The 21,892-nt window shown below is 60.6% G+C and overlaps 1 protein-coding gene across 1 annotated transcript; it reads right to left on the reverse strand.

Annotated features, from left to right (window-relative positions):
* Positions 1-101: 101 nt before the first annotated feature.
* On the reverse strand, positions 102-21,690 carry MLXIPL (MLX interacting protein like; the record flags this gene model as incomplete). Its single annotated transcript, XM_082493121.1, has 16 exons — positions 102-520; positions 960-1,089; positions 2,275-2,398; positions 2,762-2,889; positions 3,183-3,302; positions 3,490-3,602; positions 4,282-4,468; positions 4,938-5,011; positions 5,563-6,411; positions 10,810-10,887; positions 11,660-11,858; positions 12,162-12,206; positions 12,998-13,087; positions 13,294-13,376; positions 13,535-13,641; positions 21,395-21,690. 16 exons carry the CDS (start codon positions 21,688-21,690, stop codon positions 399-401), a joined length of 2,745 nt encoding a protein of 914 aa, XP_082349247.1. The 3' UTR covers positions 102-398.
* Between the last annotated feature and the right edge of the window lie 202 nt (positions 21,691-21,892).

Here is a 21,892-nt window from a genome sequence, read left to right on the forward strand (position 1 = left end):
CCCTGCTCTCACCCTGCCCACCCAGCCCGGCCCCAGAGCAGACCCAGGGCAGAAGAACCACACTGGGACCTTTGGGCAGAGCAAGTCTTTTATCAGGCAGCATGGTTGGGCCCCGCCATCTGACAGCTCCCAGTGCCCAGGCCTCCCCGCCGAGGGTGAACAGGGCCCGACGGTGTGTCCGATGCCCTGGGGCTTGGCAGGCCCAGGGGTGCAGGCCCTGCGCTGGCAGGGACCCCCCGAGCCACTGCCCGAGAGAGAGGGACCCCTGTGGCCCCAGGCTGCTGCTGGCCATCAGCCCTGTGCTCTGGCAGCCTGGCCGTGGTGGCCCCATGGCCCTGCCGGCAGCTCCTCGCTGGCGTTGGTGGGCACTCGTCTGGGTCTTGGCAAGGCTGGGAAAGCTAGGAGGAGCCACCACCATGGCCCATCCCCGCCACTGCCTGTGTTGCCTGCTCCGGGATGCAAGCTGGGTCGCTTAGGATAGAGGTTGAAATGCTCAGCTGCCGGAGGGAGCTCAGGACGGCTGCGGGGAGACATGGGACGTGTCAGCTGCCTGGGGGCTGGAAGGAGCCAAGGTTCACCCATCCCTCCAGCCCCCAGAACCACACGACAGCTCCCTGCCACAGCCCCCCAGCAGCAAGGGCGAAGGGAAACCCACCCTGTGGGGCTTTGGGGAGGGTTGCGCCCTGCCCAGCCAGGACATGGGCTCTCGGGTTGGGGCAGCAGCAGCCAGCTCAGCTGGAGCGTGGTGGGTGTGAAAGGAGTGTGGAAAAGCACTGAATCCGCAGCCCCGGGATTTCCCACCAGTACTTCCCTCCCATGCAGCAGAAGCATGCTGCAGCGCCAGCCCTGCCACCCCCCAGGATGACCCCATCCTTTCCCCTTTTGCTTTTCTGTCAGTCTGTGCCAGTGAGCCAGTCTGGCCTCTTCAGGGTGCCACGGACAGGAGGAGGGCTACCTACTCGGCCGAAGGACTGGGAGGGAGCAGTGCTGGTCCAGCCAGGCGAGAGAGGTCTGAGTGAGGCTCTCCATGCTGGCCGTGGAGACCATGCCATTGAATGACTCAAAGAGGGGCCGGATGATGATACTGAACTGATGGGAGCAGAGGTGTTAAGGACCAGCCTTGCAAAGACCGTGATCTCCCACATGCTAGCTGTGGGCAGCCCCCTCCTGCAGGCAGCAGGACAAACCTCCCCGCCTGGCCATGGAGCAGACCTGCTGGTGCCTTCCCCAGCACAGCCCCACTCTGTGCACCAGTCCGTACTGCTGGGATGATGGGGACCTGAGTGTCATCCAAGGCAGGCAGTGGGAGAGCTGTGTAAGCCCCATCATGACTGGGGCTGCCAGAAATGCTTGATTAGACACAAAACTCTTCCAGAACAGACCAAGAAGCCAGCTAGCACAGTGTCCTCTGAAGTGCCTAAGTAGCAGGGCATGACACCAGCATGTCCAATGTGCTCCCCCAGTGCTCCCAGCTTGCAGGGACCACCGCTGGGGACTGGTGGTTTTGTGCATGTAGTAGTCCACAGCAGATGCCTCCACCATGAGCATGTCCTGGAGCTCATGTCGGCTTTAGCATCCCCAGTGTCCTGTGGAAGGAGCTCCACAGTGCTCCCAAACTTGGCATCAGGAGCCACCTGTGCCTTGCCCGGGCTGCCTGCACTGCATCGGACTGTGGGCAGCAAGGCCTGCCCATCCCTCTGCCCCTTGGGATTTTGTAGACCTCACAGTCTCTGCAGGCTTAATGCGTGTCTAATCCCTGCTTACGGAGAAGCAAGTCCAGTCATTCGACCACACATTCCCTGGTCCTTGGTCCCCTCCATCCTTTCCACTGCATGTAGTCGAGACTTGTGTCCCAGGCATGGGCACACCTGGGTTTCCAGAGTGTGCCACATGGCCACCAAGGCCAAGCCATCATGTCCCCAGCTTTGTGTCTAATTCCTAGTTGATGGCTGCTGCCTCTCAGAGCCAGTTACCATGTCACCAGCAGCTCTTCCCTGCACGAGCTCAGCTCCACTGGTGACTTCCCTTCTCCCCAAGGGACTGGCCTTTTACTCTCCTACTCTGTTTGCATCCTTATAGCAGAAGCTTCACACTAACCACAGCATCTCAGCATGTTCCCACCATGTGCCCTTGGCTGGGTAACATCTCCCCATGGTTCCCAGAGCCTCTCAAGCCAGAGGGACCCCACAGACCTGGGAAGAGTGGGTTAACCAGAGGATCCAGTGTTTGGTGGAGGGGTCAGAGCAAGCAGCAGGTGCCGGCCCCAAAGGATACAATCCAGAACTTCCAGTTCTGCAGCGTGGAGGAGCGGACGTACTCGTCGAACATGCTGCGCATCTGATCGAAGCGCTGGCGTGTGATGGGCACCCCTGTGGCTGGAAGCTGCTCCTGGCACAGGCTGTGGGGTGCAAGCAGCACCATGGGTCTGTGTTGAGGAGGCTGGGAGCTGCAGGGGCTGCCCCGTGGGGAGAGCATCTGGCAGGACCTCAGCTCTCAGCAGGGCTGGGCAGGCAGTGTCCACCTCCCAGGGCAGCTGTGGGGTATGGCCCCACACTCTGGTCCCACACAGCACTGCCCCTTGAGCTTTCCTTCTGCCCCCAAAATGGGGTTTGAGCAGGGACAGAGCCAAATCCAGGTCCTGGGAGGTCCTCAGGAGACCTGATGTGTCCTGCTGCTTACCCGGTGCTGCTGCTCGCCCTGCCTGGCTACCATGATGCAGGCAGTGGCTGCCTCCCACCTCTCCCGGCCATTGCCCTCTTACTTGATGGAGCCATTGAGCTCCTCGATCTGTTCCCGCAGCCGCTGTGCCTCATCCTGCAGGGCTGCCCGCTCCTGCTGCAGCTTGCAGATATACTCCGCTGTCTTCTGCAAGGTGGTGGCCTTGCTGACCTGCAGGGCCACAAGGGTGAGATGGTGAAGGGAGCCCCTGGGGTGGGCAGGGTCTGGGGAACCCAGCACTTCATGGAGTGGGGCTGGCAGTGCGAGGTGCGATGTTCCACCCTGGCACGGCTGCACCACGTGGGTCTCCACGTGTCTGGTGTGGGCTTGCAGCCTCCTGCCCCACAGGCCGGGGTGCAGGGCAAGAGCCCCCTGCACAGGGGCGGACCAGGAATGCAGCATCCAGGGTGACACACCGTGTCCCTGTGTGCCCAGGGTTGGTCCACGCAGCCCTGGGTACTCACCTTGATGCTGGGCTGGGCGCTCAGTGTGCTCACCAGGCTGTGCAGTGTGTCGAAGCCCAGCTTGATGTTGAAGCGTCTCTTCTGCTCGGCAGAGATGTGCGTGATGCGGCGGCTCTCCGTCTGCAGGCAGGCATTGTCAGGCACCTCCTGGCAGCGGGGAGAGCCCTGGGCCACCTGCCCCATCGGCGATGGGCTGGCCCAAAGCACGCAGCAAGGGTTGGGAGGGGAGTTTGGGGGGCTGCAGGAAAAGGGGGTGCATATGGAGATGGTGTCCCCATAGCGAAGTTAGCGCTTGCTCTGGCTGTACCTTGTTGGACTCAGGCCTGCTCCGACGGGACACAGGGTGGTGCAGGGAGATGCCAGTGCCCAGCCCTACAGCGGGTCCCGGGGAAGCCTGGCCAGGCTTGGGCCAGTCGCTGCCTGGGAAAGGAAAGGTGATGTTCTGGTTAGAGGGGTAACGGTGGCAGCAGCTCCACGTGACTGGCTGACACCGGGGTCTCACACTGGGATGGGTGGAGAGGAGCAGCCTGCAGCATTACCCTGGCCCCTGAGCAGCCACCCCACTCAGCTGATGGGGATGCTCTGGTCCAGCGTCTGACCACATTTTATCGCTTTGTCTTATCCCACATCCCGCTCATTTTACAGCTGCTCAGAAATGGGAACAGTTGGGATGTGACATTTTAAATTCCTGGAAATGGCTAGGAGAGAGTCCCAAGGGCAGCAAGGCTGCGGTCTGCAGCACCAAACTGAAACTGGGAACACCACCAGAGCCTGGTTTCCAGCCTCCGCTCTGGTTTCTGTGGGTGAAAGCAGGGTGCTTCCTGCTCAAAAACCAAGCTCCGGGTTTTCAAAACCACAGTCCGACATTTTGCTCCTTTGTGTCTTTTCCTGTTTCTGCTTTTGCCCCTGGAGAAGGAGTCAGGTAAAGGGGTTGTGCAGAAAGAAATCACCCCTGCAGAAATAAATTGTCCGTGCTCAGCTGAGTAAATGTAAATAGCTGGGACTGAAGCCACAATGAAACATTCCCACAATGTTCAGTCCAAGCTCCCTGCAGGAAACACAGTGTCCTGTGGAGCTCCTTGGGGTGTCCCAGACTCACCACAAGCCGACGTGGGGGACAGTCGCTCCGCTTTCGGGACCAGCAGTGGGCCCGGCTGGGTGTCCGCCAGTGGCGCTGGCACCAGCACCGGCACTGCCTGGGAAGGGCTGGAGCCAGGACCCAGCCCTGGGCTCAGCTGGGCCATTCTGGAGAGGAAGGTGGCGGGGACGTCGGGGACAGCACTTTGCTGCTGGGAGGAGGCAGAAGGAAGAGGGAGGTTGAGGGGCCAGTGCTGCATGCACGCAGGGGACCAGACCTTCCCCTTTGGTCAGTCGGTGCCTGGGCACTGACAGCCAAACACCCACGAGGGGATTGGTGAGTGGGATGTGCAGCCCTGTCCCCACCAGGCACCTGCAGGGGCAGCCCCAGCCCCATCGCCCCTGGGCAGAATCGCCAGGAAAGGGGTCATGCAAGCAGGAAATTTCCCATCTCTGCCCTGTTTCTTTTATGGGAAAAAACACTCAGGTGACCCCTGGCACCCCGGCCATGTGCCCCCCCTTTGCCCCGTGCCTGTCCACACCCATATTGCAATGGGTGACCACACAGAGCCCCATCTCCTCACCCGCCCCATCTCTACTCCTGCCCCAGCAAGCAGGAGAGGGTACTTCCTGAGCTGGGGGGGCAATTCCCAACATGGGGGGTAGGCAAGTGCTTACCGGGGAGACTGGGGACACGGGCATGAGTCCTGCGTCCATTGGGTGTGAGGCATCCAGGGCTGGCTCCTGCTTGGCTGCAAGAGGGCAGGGAGCAGAAGGGTGCTGCTGCATGGGGGTGTCGGGACTCAGGTGACCTTTCTGCCCCAGGGGACAGCCAGCCCCCAGCACCGGCGCTGCTGGAGCCACTTCCCTGACCGTCTGCCCTGGGGAAGGGTGAAGCAGCCCCTGGGGAGAGGTGCCTTTGCTCTCCACAGTGGGGACATCCTTGGGAGCCTTGGTGCCGGCAGAGACCCCCAGGCCTCCCCAGCCCAGCACAGGACTGGATACGGCAACTTCCATGGAACCTGCCCCGCCGTACACACGGGCAGCTAGTCAGCCAGGACACTGGTGACCCTTCGGCCCATCCGTGGAGAACTGTGGAGACCAGGCTGGGGACATGGGAACTTTGCAGCAGTGGTTGTGGTCAAGCCCTGGAGCCACCTGGGCCCCTCCAAGGGATGCTGGAGCTGGGGTGGTCCCAACCCCGGGGAGAAAGTGGGTCCCCAGTCTGCTCCCCCCCACCCCAGGATCCTCCCCCTACCCTTGGCTTGGCCTTGCCTCCCCACACCCCCCCCGGCCCCCTTACCTGTGGTCAGCAGCTGGCTCAGGCAGGGGTTGGGCACGGCCAGCCGGGGCGGCGCGGGGGGTCCCGGCAGCGTCTTTGCCTTGGTGCCGCTGGGCTTCGCCTTCGGCCGCCTGCCCCCGCCCTGGGGCAGCCCCTTGGGGGGGGCAAACCTGGGGTCGCCCAGCAGGGCGGGGGGCAGGAGCTGGGGGGCAGCAGGGCCGGGGTACCCCGGGGGCACCATGCCGGCGACGCAGCCCAGCCCCGGGGCGTGGGGGGCCAAGCAGGGCGTCAGGAGGGGGGAAGCAGGGTGGGCAAGGAGTGAGGGGTTGGGCGAGCCGGTGTAGGGGAACTTGGAGCGGGGAGCCGAGGCGGGGGAGAATGGGGGGTCTGGACCCAGCAGCGGCACCCTGGGGGACGGGACAGGGGGGGCGTAGGGAGGTCCTGGCGGCTCCAGGCTGACGCGCTTGCCAGGGAGGCCATACTGCAGCAGGGGCTTGTGTCGGAGCTGGGGGCTGAGGCTGCCGGGGGCTGTGGCAGGGGGCTCGGGGGGCAGGGGGGCCGGGGGGAGCTCAGGGGCCAGGAAGGTGCCATGGAGGCTGAGCTGGGAGGCACCGCCGGGCTGCGGGAGACATGGGAGGGTCAGGGGGGGTGGCTGGGCCACCGGCAGTCGCGGGCCGTGGGCTGGGGTCCCGCTCACCTGGAGGAGGGTGCTGGGTAGGAGCGGGGCCTCGGGGCTGGCGGGCAGCCCCCGCGCACCCATCAGGGACCCCCCGCCGCTGAACAGGGGCTCGGCCATGGGCACGAAGCAGGGTGGCTCCTGGTAGCCCGCTTGTGTCTGCGATGGGGGTGGCCGGTGGCCGGTGAAAATATCTGCAGGGCCAAGTGGAGACAGAGCGATGGGCATGAGGGGACCTTCCTGGAGAGGGGTGACAAGCCCCGGGGCATGCTGCGGGGAGCCATACCCCATCACTGGCACTGCCGGAGATTTGCCAGTCCTGCCTTCTCCTCGCGGGGCAGGGGCAGCTCCCAGCTCCACCAATGGATCTGGTGCCCGGGTTGTGAAACGCTGGAGTGTGGAGGGAAGAGGCAGCCCACGTGCCGGGGACCAGCCTTGCCACACGCATGGGGACAGGAAAACCCGCCCGGGGTGGCACCCAAGGGTGGGGACCCCGTCCCCATCCCTGACACCCAGCTGGGCACCGCATGCTCCAGCGCTGGGGCTGCTCCCAGCAGGGTGTGTGGCCACCCCGCTCCTCCTGAACTAGCCCCAGGGGCTGGGGCTGGGGCCCATGACACCCAGGCTGCAGGGCAGCCACAGCAGGGGGACTAAGAGGAGTGTCACAGCATCTCTGAGCTGCAAGGGACAGTCCCCTGGAGTTGTGGTAAGTGCTTGTCTCCCTGCCCCGGCACTGCCATGCGTGCAGCCTGTGGCTAACCACATCCCATGGCCTTCCCAAAGACGAGCCCCGTGACCTTGCTGCGACTCCCTCTCCCTTCCTCTCCCCTTCCCATAACCCTGCTCCTTCCGCAGGCCCAGACGCTGTGGTGCAAAGGGCTGGCCTGACACTTTGGGCAGCCGCCTGCCCGGTGAAACGAGCCCCACGCATGCCTTGGCTCAATGCTGCCACTGCCACTGCCTGTGCCAGCGCTGGCTTGGGCATTCCCACCGGGAACGTTTTCCCTATAGAGGATGACTGTGGGACAGGGATGGGGCTGCTGGTTGCTTCCCTGTAGGATGGAGCAGGAGCACTGGCCAGGTTTGCAGGCAGCAGCCCAACAGCGCCTGGCACCGCTCTGTGCCCAAACACTCTGGACACAGACACTTGCATCCCCTCCGGAGAGCACTCAGCCATGCTCCCAACCCCTCAACTGGTACAAGCATTGCTGCCTCCAGGCCCTGTGCTGCTGCCAGCAGAGTCCAGCCGAGTCCACATGCTGGCTCTGCCTGCCCTGCCTGCGCAGCCATGCCCCAGGCACCGGCAGGGCTGCAAGGACTCTGCTCTCCCTCCAGCACCCAGGGTGCTCTGGCTGGGACCTGAAAAGGCTTGAGACCCTTCTGAATCTACACCAGAGGAGCAAACACGCCAGCAGAGAGGGATGCCATGGGGCTGAGCACAGTGATGATTCCAGCAGTGCCATGTGCTGCCTGCTGAGGGTAACAGCCGTGCGAGATGGGGCAGTGCCACTGCTGAGCTGCCCCCCTCAGCCCTCAGACTGCCCCTTCCCCCCTGCCATGGACATGGCAAATGCCCGGGACCATGGAAGAGCCACCCCCGCCCCTCCATGGCCCGGCACATGGCATCAGCCATGGTACTGCCATGCAGGGTCTCAGCCTCCCTGGGGAGCAGCACCCAGCTCCACGCTACCCCCAGCCCTCCACTGTGCCCATGCCAGGCTGTCCCCTGCCACCAGCACTGAAGCTCTGTAGGTATTTATAGGCATTTATGGTGCCCAGCTCTGCAGATTCAATTCCTCTTGTGCCTCTCTCTGTGCCGCAGGGATGGATGGTGGATGCTGCCCATTGCAGCAGCTGGTAGCCCCTGGTCACCCTGTCCTTCCTTTCTCCTGCCCCTTCCCCACCCCACAGCTCTTGCCCATGCATCTCTCCACCATCACATTACCCTGACCTGCTCCCAGGCCACGGAGTGTGGACTGGGCATGCTGCTGCTCGAGGGAGAAGAGCCTGTGTGGTCAGCACAGCATGCCTTTGGCATCCCACTCAAACCTAGGGCTGCTCTGCAAAGGGATTGGGGCTACAGAGCCTGTTCCCAAACCAAGGACCCTCCAGAGCTGGCCCCAGGCTCTGGGAGAGCCCTGCAGTGCTGCAGGGTGATGCCACCCTGTGCGAATGCCAGCCCAGCCCCCAGCTCCCTGGTGCCCAGCATGGGTCCTACCTGGAGCACGGGGCCAGCAGGGCACGGGGCCGGGCTGCTCCCTCGCCTCTGCCATCAGGACTTCTTCATCTGCCCCACACCACGCTCTGGCACCCGTCGCGGACACAAGGTGCTTCCTCATTTGGGGATTGGTTTGCACGCGCTGACTGACAGGCACCAAGCTCTGCCACAGCCACCAGACATGGTGACAGCACTGTGACCCTGCGGGAGCCCCACACCGGCTGCTGCGGTGCCCAACCTGCATGCTTGCACTGTGGTGCTCTGCACAAGGCTGCCGGGGGGATCCCTGCTTCCGAGCCATGAAAAGCTATCACACAATCTGCCAGAAAAGTGGCCTTGGGGACATAATTGTGTTGGCGGCACCCGCAGCTCTGGCACCCAGCACCCAGCATTCACCCCCTATCTCCTCTCCCCACTCCTCCCGTGACCCCGTGGCCACACAGGCCCTGCACTGCCCATCTCACGGTGCGCACACACCTCTCTGCTCCTACACCTCCACCCTGCACACCTGCGTCCCGCCAGCGCGCACATCGCTCGCAGGCAGCGCTCGGCTGTCACAGGACTGTAACCTCTTGTCACTGGGGAGAGCTGCTGCATGCAGCGTCCCAGGAAATGCCACACTGGGACAAAAACTCCCACCCACAAGTCACCAAGCACCCTGCGGAGTGCTGCCCTGCCCCGGCACACGCAAGGCTCTCTCCACGGCTCAGCAGCCCACGCCTGGGCAGACAACCAGCCATACCTGGGATGCCGTCCCTGACCCCAGCTGGGCTTGGGACCCTCTCCAGCCCCAGCAGTCTCCCCATGTGGAGCCTCTGGCCAAGGGCAGAACAGGAAAGGATGCTTTCCTGAGATGTAGTGGCTTGCAGTAAGAACCATCCCATTCCCAGGCAGCACCCTGAAGCAAAAGGCAGGCCTTTTCCCCAGGAAAAAAAAAGACAGCTTGGTTGCTCATAAAAATATACTGGTTCAGATGGGCACTGATGTGTCCCTTGCTATCTCCTGCTGAGCATGCAGTTGTGCCACACCGGCAGCACAAACATCAGCTGGGCCCACAAAGAGAGGTGCTGAGGTGAGGTGCTGCTTGAAAGGGGCCGGTGCAGCTTTCCAGGACCTCTTGGGGGAAGGGACACTTGTCGAGTGTCAGTTTGACCCATTTGGAGCTGTCCCACCTCCCAGCGATTGATGCCCACATGGGGCACCTGGGGACAGGAGGCAAAGGGCCAGCAGTGGGGACAGACTTCCCAGCACGGTTTGCCCTGATGGGACCTCTGGAGGGAATGACCCATGGAGGGCTGGCAAGAGCCTTCCCACCCCATCCATCCCTGGGGCATCCCACCGCCCACCCTGGCGCATCAGAGTGCCCCAGCCTGCTCCTCGCCAGCATCTGGTCTTGCATCACCCCGCAGCCGTATGGCGCAAACACCCTCATTTCCTCCCGCCGAAGGAAGTGGAGACTGGCCGTGGAGCTCACAGGGTGCTCACAGATGCACAGAGGGGTTTAGAGATGCTGGTACTGCCCAAGGCCACCCAGCTATCTGGGAGGGCTCCAGCCACCAGCCCACACTGGCTCCCACCGTGCAAAGTGTGTCCAGGCCACCAGCTCCAGCATGTTCAGGGGCAGAGCTGGTCCCCGGTGCAGCGTGCACCAGCAGCGACTTGTCCTGGCATACGAGGACAATGCACAGCACAGCTGGGACAAGGACATGTCCCAACTGCCTCCTCGGCACTCACGGACACTCATGGCTCAGAGCCTGCATGGCAGTGCTGGGAGGAGGCTGCCATTGTCTGCTTCCCAGTGTCCCCTCCTTGCCTCAGTTGGACACCAGTGCCAGGTTTGTCTCCGGGCCAGCTTGGCAGGGACAGTGACTTGTCCCCAGAGGATGTAGCAGAGCCCAGCGTGGGCTCTGAGCCACCCCCCCGAGCTGCCCAGCCTGCGGCTGGTGCGGGAGCAGGGTAAGGCAGGGGACACGGCAGCACTGAACCTGCTATCTAGAGGTTTCCACTTTCTTGAGCAGGACAATTGTCCTTCCTCTGTCTGCAGCCAAAACGAGGTGGGTTGGTACTCCTGGAAAGACCCTCTGTTTGTAGAAATCTTCTCCCACAGCTCTTGGCCAGACCCTTCCTGACCTGCCATGGCTCTGCCCTGGGTGCAGGCAGGCATGCCAAGCCCTGGCTCCACAACCTGCTGCAGCACCCTGGCCCACGCACGCCGCTTTTTCCATGCCAGTGGATGTCTGGTGCTTTCTCTCTGCCCCAGCAGCTCCTGCTGCTGCCTGGCCAACCCTCTGACCCTCCCATTTTTTGGCTGCCGTGGGGCATAGAGCATGCTGGGCTGTGTGGGATGTGGCACCGCATTCGGGCTGGCTCTTACCTGAGATTTCCATATCATCCAGGCTGGGCTGCAGGGGTGCCAAGTCCGGCTGTATCATGTCAGCGTTCCCAACATACGCTGGAAGAGGGCAGAGCTGCAACACTGGGGCCCAGCCACTGCACCCCAAGATCCTCCCTCAGAACTTCTCCCATCACTGACCTCCCACCTGCCTGGCTGCCACCACTCCGTGACACCCCAGAGTCACCCTGCGCTGCTGCACCCCGCTCTGCTGCACCCTGCTCTGCAGCCATGCATGGGCAGGGAGATGGGCACCCACCCTGCAGGGACCCAGGGCCATTGCATCCCCACCAATCTGCCCACCAGCACCTCTGGGACCTCACCCAATTTCCAGGAACGCCAGGGAAAGGCTGATCCTTGTCACAGGACCTGCCTGGTGTCACAGGACCTGCCTGGTGCTGCAGGAGCTCCAGGGACCTGGCCAGGCAGGGACAGCAAAGAGTGGCCATGGAAGGCAGGACCTGCCCGCTGCTTACCCAGGGCTGGCAGCCCTGCCCTGGGGTCTGGTGCAAAGTCCTTCATGGGGCTATAGTGCTGCCTTGACAGCTCAGCCCATCCCACCTGGGACAGCCCGGGCTGGTCTGTAGGGAGTCACTGGAGGAAGGGATGCTTCCACCCGGTCCAAACGGAGCTCTCGCTCTGTTGGGACAGGGCAGGCGCATCCCCTCATCCTGCCCCGGCAGGAGGGATGTCAGAGGACATCTGTCTGCCCAAAGGACACAAGAAGCAGCTCTCAGGGGCTAAGCCAAGAGGCAGCAAAGTGCTATGGGTCGTGCTGCCTGCTTGGACCTTCTCCTCCACCCTCAGCAAGAGCATGGTCTGGGTCACGTACCATCCTCAGGGAGCTCCTGGTGAGTGCTGGGAGTCTGTGTCATGGTGAAGAGGGTGTCAGAGATGTCTGAGAGGAAGGTGTCCAAGTCGAAGTGCTGCCTACCCCCTGGCTCCTCTTCCTCATCCCCAAGCAGCATGGGAACCACATTGCAGAAGAGCTGGTTGCACCATTTCTCTGTTGGCCTCCAGACATCCTCATCCTGCATGAGATGGAGCAAAGGAGCCAGGTGGGCACCTCTCTTGGGTAGGGTCCATGCCTGGCTCCCCAGCTGCTCTCCCTGGCAGCTCCCATGCTCCCTGCAGCGATAACTCCAAAGCTTCACAGCTCGCACTTTGGTTCTTCCAGAAGGGTGAATCCGGCATCCCAAGTTCTTGGCATCCCATCCCATTGGGTTCGTTATGCCCTGGGGCTTTCATCTGCCCTTCTCCCAAGCTGCCCAGCACAGGGGTCCACTTTGCACCCCCCCTCTCCCCCCCTCCCCACCTTTCCCCAGCGGACTCACCCGCTTTGGGCTGGAGAGCTCTCCCTCCCGGGTGGACTTTCGGAGCTGGAAGGAGAAGACAGCTTGCGTCACTCCTCAGCCAGGGTGAGCACCGTGTGGGGCAGACCCAGGGGCAGTGCAGAGGGGGGCAGCACTCAGGACAGGGGTCCCTGGGGAGCTCAGTGTGGCCACCACGAGTTCACATCTGCCTTTACTCTACAGAGCCTGAGGTGTACAGCTGCTGCAGTGATGGCACTGGTGGTGTGTGGCGGTGAGAGGCTGCCGGCACCCTGCCCGCCCGTGGCACCCCCGGCCTTTATCGGTCCCGAGCAAGCGGCTGGGGAGGAGGCTGGACCGCGCTCCACCCCGCATGGCGGGCAGCCAAGGTTGTGGTGCCAGCATGCCTGAGAGCGGGCACCCGGAGTGACACGGAGCCACCCGGCCTGCCTGGCAGCACGTGCTGCCGGGGTGAGATGTGGCTGCCAGCGGCGTGCCAGCTAATCCCAGCCCAACCAGAGCGCTGTGGGTGAGCCGTGGATCTGCTTGACCCACCCCAACGTGTCTGCTGTGAGCGCCCTGCTAAACCCAGCCCCAGATCGTGCACCGGGCGGGCCACAGTCAGCCCAGGTCAGGCTGCCAGAGCACACTGCAGCACTGCAGGCAGCTGGGGATGGAGTCCCCACTCAGCTCCCACCCATCAGCACCATGGGGACAGCCAGCATCCCCCTCCCATGCTGGCAAGAGCCCGCCACATCTTGCTCCTGATCAGCCATAGCTCTACGTTGGGCACGCTGCTGTCCTGGTCCCACTGCTGGCACTGCCATGGGATGGGGAGTAGCATGGGCAGAGACACTCACCCGCTTCTTGTAGTAGATCCTCCACTTGTGGTACTCTCTCATCACCACCTCGATGCGGCGTTTCCAGTAGTTGCCCTCCAGCACGACAGCCTGGGGGGGCAGGATAGGGGTCACAGCTGAGCCCCCCAGCCCCAGCACCTCGCAGCCAGGGCTGGTTTCCCTGTGCCACGTCAGAAACATCCTTCCCAGCAAAACTATGAAATATAACGAGCTCTGCCCCCTGTGTGTCCCCAGCTACCACCTGTGCCACCCAAACCTGCTCCTGGCCCAGAGAGCTGCAAGGGACCATGCCCTACCTCTGGTTTTCGGTGCTCATCAGCCTCTGACCCCTCCAGCGGGGTGATGAAGCCACACACAGGGTTCTTCCTCCGCTCCACATCTGCACAGGGGAAAACACAGCTGGCTTTACCCATGACTCCATCCCTGGGCAGGGGAGGGTGCCGGCGCACTTGTACATTGCTGCCCCAGTGCCAGCTCCGTCCCACCCAGTATCACCCGGCACTCAGCAGATGGAGTGGGGTCTGGCCCCGTACTCACACTGGATGTACCATGCTCTCCAGATAGCGTTGTTGAGACGAATTTTATCCCGGCAAAGGAGCCGCAGCCCCTTGAAATTCTTCCACTTTGGAGACACCAGCTTCCCACTAAAACACGAAGCAAAGGAGAGGCTGAGGGGCACTATCACAGAACCTTCCTGGTTCGGGGTCTCCCAAGGGGGCTGTGCCTTGAGAGATGCCCGGGGCCACCAGCCTGGTGGCAAGTCTGGAGCAGGCACAGCTGTGTGGCTCCACTCCAGGCTGCTTGCCAGGCATCTATTGGAGCACCCACAGGAGCACCCACAGGAGCACCCACAGGAGCACCCTGAGCTTCTCTTCACCCTGAAAGCAGGACAGACCTAAACCGGCAGCTTCACAGACCCACACGAGGCTTCTCGAGACCCTGGGATTAAAGCAGATCACATGGGGGAATTGATTAATTGAAGGCTCAAGCCCTGGGTCTGAGGTGGGACCCTGCTGCCGCCGCCGAGGACAGCTGCATCCCGGCCCCAGGGGACAGGAAGGGAAGTGTCCTGCCCAGGCGAGATGCCTGGGGACGTGTGTTCCTGTGGTTCTTGCCTCATCGCAGCATTTGGGGCAGGCGAGGCTTGGAAACACTACCTTCAGCTGGGGCAGGCGCAGGCAGTGGGGCAGGCAGGGGCAGCCATCTGCGTGGGTCTGGGAAGGCAGGACAGCAAGCTGGAGGATGTTAAGGACGTTAAGGGACGCTTGCCTGTGCCCCAAGACAAGCGGGACCGGCCCTGCCCTCAGCCCAGCGCTACCCGGGGCTCTTCTCCATACCCATCCCTGCAAACCTGTGCCCCTCAGCCTGGCTCGGGCTCCCTCCATACCGACTCCCAGCTCCTGGAGGCAGCTGTGTTTGTTCTTGCAGCTCGTGGTGGCCGTGATGTCCCTAATGGGGCCTGCAGTGCGAGCAGCCTCATTTCACTAATCACCTTGTTTCCTTCCAGCCGAGGGACACCAGCCCCTCGCGTGCACCCACCAGGGAGGTCCTGATGGTCCTACTGCCCCAGAAGATCCGCAGGGGAGGCTGGGGTCTCTCTGCCTTACTTTGGGGTCTTTTTCACCTCTTCCTGAGAGCCCAGCGGCTGCCCCAGCTCTCCCACCCCCCAAAGCATGGCCCTGGGGCAATGCTGGCTGCATGGGGTGGCCCTTTGAGAGCAGGCTGGAGGCTGCATGACATCCCTCCCCGGGAAGCTCATGTCCCTCCCCAGCCAAGAGTTTGTTCCTTAAAGATCTTGGTGCTGCTTTGGGTCCCACTAATCCTCGGCACGTGCAGGGAGGAGGAAAGGTAGAGGCTGGGCTTGGTGTAGGGGTGCTCTATCCCCCCATTGCCAGCATCTCCTCGGGGGCACCCCAAGGTGCCATCGGGCCGTGTCCCCAGGGAGGTGCTGGGGCTGAGAGCAGTGCCCGGCTAATGTTTTAGGAAGCCGCACACGTGTTCATTCAAGCTTGTCAAACCTTCGAGCACCCTTGAGCAAAGACTCTGGCCGATTCTACATTAACCTGCCTTGAAATCTGCCTCCCACGGCATGGCATGGTACGGCACGGCGTGGCACGGTACGGCACGGCATGGCACAACATGGCAAGTGGGGCTCTGTCTCTCAGCGGCTGTGCCGGCCCAGCTCAGAGCTTGGCTCGGAGCTCAGCTTGGAGCTCCCCACAGCCCAGCGGGCAGGGGGCTTGTTGCAGACAGGGTGCTGGCCTCGACGCTAAGGCCAGGCAGCCGAACAGGCAGCAGTGCAGGCAGCGAGACCCCTGTGCTGGTCCTGCACAGCTCTTCGCATAGAGAGAGTGTGCCGGGGCAGAGGGGAGAGGAGAGCGCTGCTACTCCATCTCGCTGTGAGGCACAAAGACCGGGGACCCATCTGGCTCCAGGGCTCGACGCGGGGACTTTTCTGGGAGCGGGTGCTCCCACCCACAGGGGTGGATGGGGACAGTCTCCCCAGGGAGACCCAGCCGGACCCACAGTCCCGGGGGCTGGGGAAGGACCCGCCTCCCCGCAGCTCCAGCCTGCAGAGAGTTAAGGACTTGCCTATGCGCTGGCCACTCCGCTATCACCAGGATTTTGAACTTTCCCCGGCAGCAAAAGGCAAACAGCGCAGTGGTGCCAAGCAGAGGAGCCAATGGAAGGGATGGGTTTCCTGGGCCTGTGGCCAGATCCTGCCGGTCAAGGCTACATGGCCATGCTCCTTACCGGTGCCGGCTGTCGGGGCAGGCGGCTTAAAGGAGCAGCCCGAGCCCACGGACTGCAGTCTTGTGGCCACAGACGGGCTCCTCAGCCACGCACAAGGCTGGTGGGGCCGTGGGCACGGAGCTGCCGTAGGACCTGGAGGGAGAGGGGAGGTGTCTTTGGGCTTCGCCACCAACCGCCTTTATTCCCCATTAACGAACCTTTCAGTTTTGGGGCTTATCAGGCTGATCTTTGCTCCCTGATTTGCCTTGAAAATGGCCCCACCCTTCCCTGATATTATCTCCCCAGGGAGATGGATGTAACCCCGCGCTGAGCTGCAAGAAAGGTTTGGGATGCCCCAAACAGGCTGGGGGTCCCACTGCCCTGCACTGCCAGAGGAATGGGGACACAGACCCCACCACTGGCTACAGGGCCTTTGTGGGACAGGGCGAGGTGGGAGGAGAGCTCAGCCTGGGACCAAACCCGGCGTGGGTCAGCACCAACTCTGTTTTGTCCAGTAGCACCTTGTTTGCTCCATGATTCATTTAGTTTAAGGTGTTGCAACCCCGGCTTTCATGGCAAAATGAGTATTTTGCTCTCCATCAACACCAAGAGGAGGGGAGGAGGAACGATCTGGCGAGATGTAGGGCTGCACGAAGAGAATCGGGCGGCAACAAGAGGGGAACAGCTAAGCAGAGGGTCCTTTGGCAGGTAGAAGACTGCTCAGCCTTCCCAAGCGCAGCAGGAGCAGGATCCCCTGCGGGACGTCAGAGCCCCGCTTGCTCCCTGCGCTGCCAGGACACAGCTTGGCCCCGGGGCTGGCTGAAAAAGGACAGCCTTTCCTGGAAGTCCTGAAACCTCACGTTTGACTTCTCACAAATTTTGCTGCCCACGTCATGTTTATTCTTGAATTCTTACGTTTTAAAATCCCGAGTCTGAGAAGGAAAGTTAAAAGTCGTACCACAATCTTCCTGAAAAGTACCCCCAGGCAAAAACGGACTGGGTTGAAATCCAACTTCGAATCTCTGCTATCTGACTGAGCTTTTTTTCTTCCCCGCCTTGCGCTGATGAAAAGGCTGCCGGGCCAGAGCTGCTGCTGGCCGGGCTGCCTTGGGAGGGAGGGAGCGAGCTCTGCCCCGGCAGGCGCTGCAGCCAGCGCGGGGGCATCTGGGGTAATTGTGTTGTAGCAAAGGTGTTAATAGGCTGTACTGGGGATTAGATAGGGACCCGCTCTGTGTATTTACTCGCAGATAGGAGGGCCTCTGCCCTTACAGCTCTGCCTCTCGGGCAGCTTTTCACCTCCGTGCAAATAGAGAGCATGAAGTGCCCCAGAAGAGAAGGGAAGTTGGTTAAATCCTCTTGCAAATAGTTGTCGGGGAAGCCGGGTAGCCGTGAGCCGAGCTAGGTACATCTCCACAACCAGTTATTTTGGTGATATCTGGAGATACGACCCCACCGTGCATCAGCACGGGAACCACTTGCACATCAGCCCAGCTGCTCTGCACGCTGCTTGGACAGGGTCAGCCCCTCTGCCCGGGTGCTTTCTGCCCCTGCGCGCGAGCGTTTAAGGCGCTGTGAATTTGAGAATCAGTTAGAGAGTATGGCAAAGCTACAGCAGCAATTCCACTTCTGCTAGGAAAGGCTCAGAGCCCGCTATCGGCTTGGCAGGATGAATTAGTAGGGAATCGGCATGCAAGGATGTAATCGAAGCCTGCCTTGGTTTAAACCACAAAAGGGGCAGAGTTAATACTCCACATCACTTACCAGTCTGATGTCCCTACCTGCTAAATCTCCCCTCTGTGTATTTGCAGGGGAGAAGAGGATGTTAATCTATCTCACACTCTGGGAACACCTGCAGGAGGCTTCCTGAGATAGACGTGTGCAAGGTAAGACCTCAAGTGGCTGCGGTTTGCAGTTCCCGTCTGCACCCGGTTTTTCTCCCTTCAAGAGGACACTTCCCCAGGTCAGTCACCCAATGATTGCTTGCTATGGGTCCCAGGAAGGTGGGCGAGCCCAAGAGACCAGTTCTGCAAGGCAGGACACTGGGGAGTCACGCTGTGGAGATGGGGAGAAAGACCTTGCTCAGCTGGGGAGATCGTGCTAAGGCCAAAGTGTAACAGTTCCTGAAGGAGCTCAGCTCCACGTGCTCAGCTTTTTGGGGGAATGGGGTGGGGTGGGGGGGCAAGCATGCTGCAGGGATGTCCACCCACAGAGAAACACAGCAGCCTAAGGAAGGGATTCAAGAAATGCAGCACATTGCAGAAGAAGGAGTGGAAGAGAACCATTAAGTCTTTGGCAGGAGAGGTGCTGTAAGCATCCTGGAAAATAGGTACAAGGGGCCTGGGAACTGCTTCATCCCGGCGCCAGGAGCAAGACTTCGGTGGGGGGAGTTGCCTTCATTTGAGGGATCTGAAGAAACAAGTTGCTGCTAGAAGCAAGCCTTGATGCCGAGACAGCGTTTCTTTCCCAGTGAGGGGGTGACGCACAGTCCAGCCCATGGAGGGATAATACGCCAGGTCCTCGGGGCGATTGCTCAAGCTGAGACAGGATTGCCTTAAACATCTGTGAAGTGCTGTGGAGCAATGCTGCAGAGGGGAGGAATTACCCAAATGACTGTTCAGCTACAGCCCTTGAAAAACGCTACTGTTTAGAGAAAATTTAGTTTACTTCCTTGGAAATGGTGTGAGCCCGGACAGCAAGGCATGGGTGGCTGCAGCAGTCACAGCTCAGCCAGCAGGTCAGGAGAAGTGATGGTTCCCCTCTACTCAGCACTGCTAAGGCCAAGACTGGATATTGTGTCCAGATTGGTCCCTCTGGTAAAAGAGGGAGGTTCACAAACTGGAGCGATCCTGGAGGAGGATGTTAAGATGGTTGGGGACTAATGTACATGACAGAAGAGGCAGGTGAGTGATGGGTTTGTTCCGCCTGAAGAAGAGAAAGTGGAGAGAGATTTTACTGCCTTCAACTACCCAAAGGATGCTATAGAGGAGATGGAGCCAGACACTTCTCAGACATGCACTAAGAATGGACAAGAGGCAACAGACACAAGCTGGAACAAGGGAAACTCCAATTAAAGCCATGGACTGCACTCTTCCCTGTGAGAGTGGTGTAGCCCTGGGACAGGATAAACGGGTGGTGGGCTCAGCATCCTTGGTCTCCATCCCTCAGAGTGATGGCCCTGAACAGCCTGATCTGGCTTTGGAGTTAGCCATGCCCTGCCCTTCACAGTGGTTGGACTATGAACTCCAGAGGTGCCTCCCAACTGACACCTTTCTGTAGTTTCTGCTTTATTAGGGAGTTAGTCTACGACATAACTGTGGATGCACTCCTGAAGACTGGAGGATGTTTGGCTGGCCACTCCAACTGAGGCTGTGCTGCACCAACACCCCTTCTGAGGAACCTGGCTGGGAGGGAAGCTATGAAATGGCAGAAAATGCAGAGAAATACCAAATCAGATAAGACTAAAAGTAGAGGTGCACTAAGTATCTTTAAACTCCGATTTGCCCCTCTGACACCTTCCTCCAACTACTGCTTACAAGTCTGTCAAAAATGTATTAGCAAAGCTGCCATGGGTTTCCAAAGGGAGAAAAGAAATGCCTGAGCAGCAGCTAGCCATCAGAGTGGTCAGCTCTAGAGCCAGAGTCCAATCCCATCTGTGGAGAGGCATATTCAGCACTGCATTGCAGGTCCAGGTTCCCCTGAACCTCATCTCTGATCAGTGCTTGTCATCCTGTTTTTAGGGTGCTGGCAAGCTGCAGAGCACAACAGCTGAGAGGTGGAAGGGGAGAACATCTAATGATGGAAGGAACTCCGAGAGAGAAGAACTGAGCATGAAGTTTAGAGAACCTCCAATGTCAATGTTTTCCTGGTTGGGTTCCATGGCCTGCAGCTACCCTGACAGACCAAGAACTGTTCCCATGGGTGCTGAGCAAGACCTAGACTTGCACCAAGGCAGCCAGGAGACATCTCTAGTGCTCTGCACTCCAGGGTCACCATCGGTGGTAGCACTGATGCTTTGTAGCTGTTGTGGATCCTCCTCTCTGAGGGCTACTGCCCAACTGCAGTTATGGTTTGCCATGGTACTGGGCTTGGGGCTGGTATGTACATTGTCATGCTCAGTGCAGGATGGAAACAAGGCCCTGAAAGAGTCCAAGAGGTAGCGAACACTGGAGTGATGGAGCCCTGCCTGCAGAGTAATGGCCAGTCCTGGGTAGCACACAGCTGCTGTGGTCTGCTCCATCTGCCAAAGCACTTGCATCCTGCCCCTTTGCCCTCTGCCTGGGGAGCACCAGAGGCTCCGGGGCACCCGGAGGCTCTGGTGCATCTCAAGAGTCAAGAGCTTGAGCACCCTGGGGTGGAGCAGTGTCTGCTCCTCCAGCCCCAAGCTGCAAGGCTCAGAGTAAGACAACTACAGGGCTGGGAGAGCAAAAGAAAGTGAGACCACCGGTGCCTCAATGTCCCCTGTGTGTGGCACTCAGGGGTGACTCACCTGACCAGGAAGCATGACCTCAGCTGCGTCACCCCTGCTGAAGCTCACCGTGCTCCTGCAGAATGCACACTTCACCAGGACCTTGGAGGAGAGCTTTGCCACTCCAGCTGTGAGCAAACCATGCAATCTAGGAGGTGGCGATGGGCCAAATGTACACAGCTATGTGGCAACTTGGAGTCCTGTCCCAGTGCCCCGCGTCACTGGGGCTGCTCTGGCAGCGGCCACATATTCCATCATGTTGAGCACTCAAGGACTTCAAGGCATACCTGAGAGGTCAGCAACTGAATGAGATCCCGCGTGGAACACGGCAATGAACAACTCTTCGAGGCTGTTTTGCTGAGGTTTTGTTTTCATGCGGCATCAGTAGGACATCGTCATTCCAGATTTTCACCTGGACATTTTGGGAAAGCTACGCAAGCAGTTTTGCGCTGATTCCAGAAGAGCAAGTCACCCTGATTTTATGATTGAGAGAACTCAAAGCCTTGGGGCCTTGGGAAAAGAGGGGACCTGCCTCCAAGAGCATGGACCAAGACACTAAAAGACACGATGCAGAGGAGCTGTGGGATGAGCAGGTCCCTAGCGTCCTTGGCTTGGGTGATTTGTGTGTTTGGGGGAACAATGCAGTCACTCACCTAATTTTGCAGGAGAGAAGTGGGGAAGCTTTCAGAAGGCCCTGGACAAAGCCCTGTGCAGCCATCCAGCCCAGACCACTGCTGCATGTCCTGGGATGACCTCGGGACATGTGGGCAGAGTCAAGGACAGTAAGGCAGGACTCCTGCTCTGGGTTGGATTGCCAAAGACTGAGCGTTGGCTGCCCGCAGGGTTATTGCTGCTCTACGGAGTGTGCAGGACCTGGCCGTGAGGGTGCTACAGCTGGGTGCAGTGACTCCAGATTTCATGGGTGGAGGAGTGCTAAGCTAGACGGACAGGAGAAACTTCTCATCTGACTCCATGGCCAAAAACCCAGCACCAGCTCCTTCTCCCTGAAACCTCCCAGGATGGCATTTTTTGAGCAGGTTGCACATCACAACCCAACAGACAAGAAGATGAGGACGCTGTCAGTTTGCAATTAGCAGCAGGTTCCTGGAGGGGCAGTAGGGCTCAGACAGCCTCATGCCTTCAAAGAGCTGGGGGGTTGTCTGTGAGACTCATGCCAGTGAAAGGGATCTGGGACTCACCTGTACTCCAGGCTCATGCACTCAAAGAGCCGGGTGAGGGTCGGGTCGATGCTCCGGGGATCGGCCGGTTCGGGCTCGGTGCGGTGGTGGCGCCGGCGGGGCAGCGAGTCGCTGTGCGGGGACGACACCATGAAGTGGCCACTGTGGATGACCTGGGAGGGGTTCTGTGCCCCAGCGCTGGGTCCTGTGCCGCCTGCGGCTGCATCCTCAGAGTCCGAGTCAGAGTCGGAGACAGGGCATGTCCCAACTGGGGGCTCTGGGAAGGGTCCTGGCAGCCCCACCTGAGCTCCTGCCATGACCTGGCACCTGCTGAGGAGCCCTTAGTGGCCTGCCCCAGTGCTGTGCTCCACGTCCTGGTTGTGCTGGAGCCCTACGGGCACTACGCTGGCATCGAGCACATGCCGTTGGGCTCCCCAGCACAGGACACCCACACCACACCTCCTTGGCGTCGCTCGCCCCCACCCCGGATCACGCCGTCTCCTCCACGCTCCGAGGTAC

This window comes from Vanellus vanellus, assembly GCF_965231255.1.
Source record: "Vanellus vanellus genome assembly, chromosome: 19".
Lineage (NCBI taxonomy): Eukaryota > Metazoa > Chordata > Aves > Charadriiformes > Charadriidae > Vanellus > Vanellus vanellus.